This window comes from Triticum dicoccoides, chromosome 4A, assembly GCF_002162155.2.
Source record: "Triticum dicoccoides isolate Atlit2015 ecotype Zavitan chromosome 4A, WEW_v2.0, whole genome shotgun sequence".
NCBI lineage: Eukaryota > Viridiplantae > Streptophyta > Magnoliopsida > Poales > Poaceae > Triticum > Triticum dicoccoides.
The window spans coordinates 591,421,198-591,427,128 of NC_041386.1; the positions used below are offsets into that span (position 1 = coordinate 591,421,198).

The following is a 5,931-nucleotide window of genomic DNA, read 5'->3' on the forward strand; positions in this document are numbered from 1 at the left end:
TCCTAATGATATGCCCTTGTCTACTTTGATTGAGAATAATAATGAATCTATGGATGTGAATTTTGTTGGTAGGAACAATTTTGGTAACAACGCGTATAGAGGAAATTTCAATCCTAGGCGTTATCCTAGTAATCCCTCTAATAATTATGGTAATTCCTACAACAATTCTTATGGAAATTATAATAAGATGCCCTCTGATTTTGAATCTAATATTAAATAATTTATTACTTCGCAAAAAAAATTTAATACTTTGATTGAAGAAAAATTGCTTAAGATTGATGAGTTGGCTAGGAACGTTGATAGAATTTCTCTTGATGTTGATTCTTTGAAACTTAGATCTATTCCACCTAAGCATGATATCAATGAGTCTCTCAAAGCCATGAGAATTTCCATTGATGAGTGCAAAGAAAGAACTGCTAGGATGTGTGCTAAGAAAGATTGTTTTATAAAAGCGTGTTCTTCTAGTTTCCATGATAATAAAGATGAAGATCTAAAAGTTATTGATGTGTCCCCTATTAAATTTTTGTTTTGCAATATGAATCTTGATAATGATGGGACTGAATATGATCCACCTTTACCTAGACGGCGTTCCAAGAATTCGGAGTCTTTAGATCTTGATGCTAAAATTGTTAAAAGTGGGATTGAAGAAGTCAAAACTTTAAATATTAATGAAGCCACTATTTTGGATTTCAAGAAATTTAATTACGATAATTGCTCTTTGATAGATTGTATTTCCTTGTTGCAATCCGTGCTAAATTCTCCTCATGCTTATAGTCAAAATAAAGCTTTCACTAAACATATCGTTGATGCTTTGATGCAATCTTATGAACAAAAACTTGAGTTGGAAGTTTCTATCCCTAGAAAACTTTATGATGAGTGGGAACCTACTATTAAAATTAAAATTAAAGAGTATGAATGCTATGCTTTGTGTGATTTGGGTGCTAGTGTTTCCACGATTCCAAAGACTTTGTGTGATTTGCTAGGTTTTCATGATTTTGATGATTGCTCTTTAAACTTGCACCTTGCGGATTCGACCATTAAGAAACCTATGGGAAGAATTAATGATGTTTTTATTTTTGCAAAATAGGAACTATGTACCCGTAGATTTTATTGTTCTTGACATAGATTGCAATCCTTCATGTCCTATTATTCTTGGTAGACCTTTCCTTAGAACGATTGGTGCAATTATTGATATGAAGGAAGAAAATATTAGATTCCAATTTCCGTTAAGGAACGGCATGAAACACTTTCCTAGAAAGAAAATAAAATTACCTTATGAATATATTATGAGAGCCACTTATGTATTGTATTCTAAAGATGGCAATACCTAGATCTATCCTTGCTTTTATGCCTAGCTAGGGGCGTTAAACGATAGCGCTTGTTGGGAGGCAACCCAATTTTTTTTTATTACTTGCTTTTTCTCCTGTTTAGTAATAAATAGTTTATCTAGCCTCTGTTTTGGTTGTCTTTTTTGTGTTTAATTAGTGTTTCTGCCAAGTAAAACCGCGACGTTTGTGCGTAGGGCTAATGATTCATGCTCTAGTCTCCAAGCGAATATCCAGGGCACGGCAGTTTCCAAATCCTCTTCCAGGAGTCATCAGTTGTTCGTTCCAGATTACCCGGCGCGGCCGAGTTTCTTCCTTGCCCCCCATTCCTTCGGTCCTCCTCTAGTTGCACATGGAGCTTATATGCGCTCTTCACCGGGTATCATACTGCCAGGCAATTAAGTCTTGTACTCCTTCTCTAAAAGGAATCTGAAGAATCTGAATTAAGAGCTGCTGTTGGAAACACCTAAAACTGGTTTTGGGTCATCAAATTATAGGGCTGTGTTGGATACGCTCTAAAACTGGTTTGGGTCGCTCTTATAGGATTATAAATTTACGATTCAACATTGAACCGATTAGGATGTCTACTATGCCAAAAGGTTCTAGAATTTGAACCATCGCTGATGTCTAATCAAATATGATCACGAAATCAAGCAAACTAAGGCCCAGCCAGCACCTGGTGCCTCTATTAATAAGATAAAACACTCGATTACTACTTTCATCATATCAAAAGGGATAAGAGTTGGTAAGCACGGGAGTTGATACAGGTGCAGATTCATCATGTACAAAACCACATACATGGGCATGTCAATTTGCCGCCAAATAGATGGCTTGAAATATTTGCCTAAATAATCTTTTCATGAACGACGCACGCCATACTACGGTAGGCAGGATGATGTGTAAGAGCTGCTGATGCCGGAGGAAGAAACCAGCTGGAGCCCATCACACTTTGTCATCATGAAACCACCACCTCGTCTCCTTCGGAGACCTCCCGTTGCGGCAGTTCCTGACATAGCGATCGTTATCGGATGGGCGTTCCTGCATGCAAACAATATGTACAGTTAGATGACCGTTCATTTAGACTGTAGATAATGCAGAGGGGGCTGGGTGACCTTCGCTGGTGAACTTGACAACATGGACAAGATGCTGATGCACACGGAACTGACCGTCATTGCTGGTGACCACGAGTCGTACAATATATCTGCAGACAAGTGATTCGTTAGAAAGCTGGTGTTTCAGCACATGAAAATGCACTACTGTAGCTCGTCAAAATATGGCAGTTGTTAAATAAAACTAGACACGTCGACAGATACTCAAGAACCCACAAAAACAACCTTACATTGAATAGCTTTATAAAATGATGCAAAGAAATAAAAATGGATTAAAGGGCTAACTGTTACGGCTACCTTACATTAAACAAACTAAGAGGCAAAAGGTACTGGATGTAAACCAAACGTCCAGATATCTATTTATCTTAGAAAGACATGACTTGACAATATAGTGAGCTGTCTTATCTCATCTTGTTTAAAAAAGACCGCTATATGTGAATTGATCAAAATTGAGTGGAATAACGGGTAAGTAAATAGACTGGGCCAGGAAGACTTGTGACACATGGTGTGGGAATTCACCGTAGTACATATGGACTTGTTTGTTTGGGCTGCAGCTTCGACCGAAACATCTATAGACTTGCTGCGGTGGCAATCGAGGAAGTGGCTGTGATGAAGGTTAACTGTTTGGCAGCGTAGCCGTGGGAACTGTTGTGAGCTGGTGAAAATGCGGAAATACCGCCAGAGTGCCCAGATCGGTGTAATTTGCCGACTCTTAGTTAATAGCTTGTTTAAATGGTATTTTGACCAACAGTAAATGGTTTTTATTATATACTAATGTAACTACTACCCCTGTTTCTAAATATAAGAAGTTTTGGCAGTTTAAATTGAACTGCAAAAACGTCTTATATTTAGGAACAGAGTGTATTTCATAATAATATTTCTCCCTCGCTCAAAGATGCATAAATAGAATAAACGAGAGCACACAAAATTTATTGTCATGTCACTTGTCCATGTAGTTAATAATTGTCCGGCCAGTGAGGGGTGGTCGACGCAAGGACAACAAGGTGAGGTGGGGGAAGGGGGGTGCAGTTGGAAATAATCCAACTTGTTCAACTTGTATTTGAATCAGGAACGTTTAGTTTCAATACTATGATTAGCGAGATTAGGTGGGTTCTGGTAGGTCTACTACCTGTCTAGTACTTGTAAGTTTCCTAGTTGAGAGTCCGGTTAGGATCAGTAATTATGATCAAGCTTGTCGGGACATTAGTTTAGGAAAGTGTCGTGCATGGCCTGCATCACATAGCAGTGTACAAGAGAGGAGAAGCATTCGTGCAAGAGGAGGCTGGGGCACTGGCTAGGTTTGCTGCTGGGAGATGACAGGGAATCGAGGCGCTTGGGGGCAATTTATCTACAATTTGTGAAATAAGACAGGGTAACCGCTAAGAGCCACACAGCTTCATGCAGGAAGTTACCCCCGGATGTGCTTCGTGCAGGAAGCACCTGTGGCTAGCCAGCAGGCTGCAGTTTGATGTTTTTTCCAGCTTCCACTTTCTTTCATGAGAAGCTGGTTCCTAAAGCTCAAAAAGAAGGAGCCTATAGCAAGTTTGTTAAAGCTAAATATAGTTATTTCAGAGAGAAAAATAAACGGAAGATCCTAGTGACCGTCAAAATTTGGCTACAGCAATGCAAATATATGCATACTTAATTTTCATACTTGACATGGTCAGCGAAACTAGGTTCATGGTTAGCCATAGCTCGGTCATTTGAATGAAACAATGTTTGTCCATTTGTGAGACATGGTAAAATGCGAAAGAGCCTAAGTTACGTGGTTCGCCTAAAAATAGATGTTCTTTTACTCTGTTTATTAGGCTATACATGTTCTTTTACTAATAACAGAAGACATTCCTCAGGTATATAAAGCTTTAATAGACAACATTATTTATTCATCTGCATGATTCAGTTCATCAGTATATTTGATCTATGCTGGCATTAACACAGGTAGCATTGTACTGGATAATCAATTAGCGATGACCTATCCATCCAGTCCATAAAGGGCACTACCGAGGCACTGGTCGGATGCCAAGCTGCAAAGATGAAAGTTATAAGCCAGGAGGTTGTGCTTTTGTCACAGGTAAATTGTCGTGGCTATGAGCATCTGGGGACTTGATGCGTATAAAACTAATGTATGATGGTCACAAATCTTATAGGATGTTGATTAATACTTTTCTTTTAGTTACTCAGCAGAACAATACTGAAAAAAGAATTGTGGTTTAGTCCAGAGACGCATAATTTAATACCTTAACCTCCGTCTTAAGAAAATTATGTGTGCTATTAAATTTCCTCTATGTATCAAAGCATATTGGCGGACAAGGAAAAACACCATATCAGTACATATTTTTAGCTTTTATTATACACGTTAATTTAGAAGCAGAGCAAGGCATCGATCCATGCATGGGTGATATTGGGCCTGGGCATTCGGTATAAACCAAAAATTCGGTTTCTACCATTCGTTTTTTTTAAATTCGGTTTGCAAAGATGGAAACCGATAAAGTCAAGGCAAAATAGAAAACTGAAAATTCGGTTAACAGAGCTTTTCGGTCTGGTAATCGGTTTATACCATATTCGCCAAATATGCCAACGAATCAGTTGTGTGGCTCCGTGGCTCGCATCCTTTCCACCTACGCTATTATATAGACTAGCTATCCACCTCCTTGTGTGTGGCTGGCCGAGGTGGGACTAAACCACCAACCAGCAGCGCCTCGTACGCACGTACAAGTCGACCAGAAAAGCAAGCCACAACAGCTTGCCAGCTTGGGCCTTGTATACGTGCATGCGGCTTGGCCCATGATTTTTCTGTCGCGAACGCGCGCGCTCAAGGCTGCCTAGCGCGGGAGCAAGACTAAAAAAAACCTAGTGAGGGGGCAGCTCGTTGTTGGCCGTACGTTCCCGCGACCTCTCCTATTGGCCCACCCCTAGGTGATATACCATTAATCGATCAGATAGATGGTCCAAGATAATCTTATCAATCTTGAGTGTTAACACGAAAAGGGTAGTTAATGGACTTCCATATGCCACTCAAGCGTGCAGAAGCATCAAACACAAAACTAAAAGGAGCAACAAGAATTATACCTAGACAGATGTGCCCATTGCTGTAAATGTGCGGATGCATCGGCGCCGGATGCATAAATATAACCTGCACCAAAACATCCATCAGACCGGTCCAAAATAACGTGAGCTCTACGCGTAAGAGGTACGAACCAAAGAAAGTAGAAAGAACAGGGGATCTCTCTCACCTGTGGAGCCTCCATGGGGTACTGCTCCGGGAAGTCAACCTGCAGCCGGTACGTCTCGCCGGCGTAGAGCGTCCCCTCCGCCCCGGACACCTCGATGACCCACCTGTTGCCGTGCCACCCATCATGATTTTCATATTGCCTTTTGTTCCGTATATAAAACAGATTACGAGAACGAAATCGTATTGCAGCGAAGATAAAAGGTCCGCAGCGGATCAATACTACGGCGGACCGAACGGGGGGAGGAGAGGGGGGACTGGATTGGTC

At 40.5% G+C, this 5,931-nt stretch overlaps 1 protein-coding gene across 1 annotated transcript; it reads right to left on the minus strand.

Moving 5' to 3' along the window:
* Nucleotides 1-2,013: 2,013 nt before the first annotated feature.
* LOC119287069 (probable ubiquitin-conjugating enzyme E2 18) lies at nt 2,014-5,903 on the minus strand. Its single transcript, XM_037566567.1, has 4 exons — nt 5,668-5,903; nt 5,504-5,567; nt 2,438-2,526; nt 2,014-2,363 (listed from the first exon to the last, which is right to left on the minus strand). The coding sequence occupies exons 1-4, from the start codon at nt 5,680-5,682 to the stop codon at nt 2,268-2,270; spliced, it is 264 nt and encodes an 87-aa protein (XP_037422464.1). The 5' UTR covers nt 5,683-5,903; the 3' UTR covers nt 2,014-2,267.
* Between the last annotated feature and the right edge of the window lie 28 nt (nt 5,904-5,931).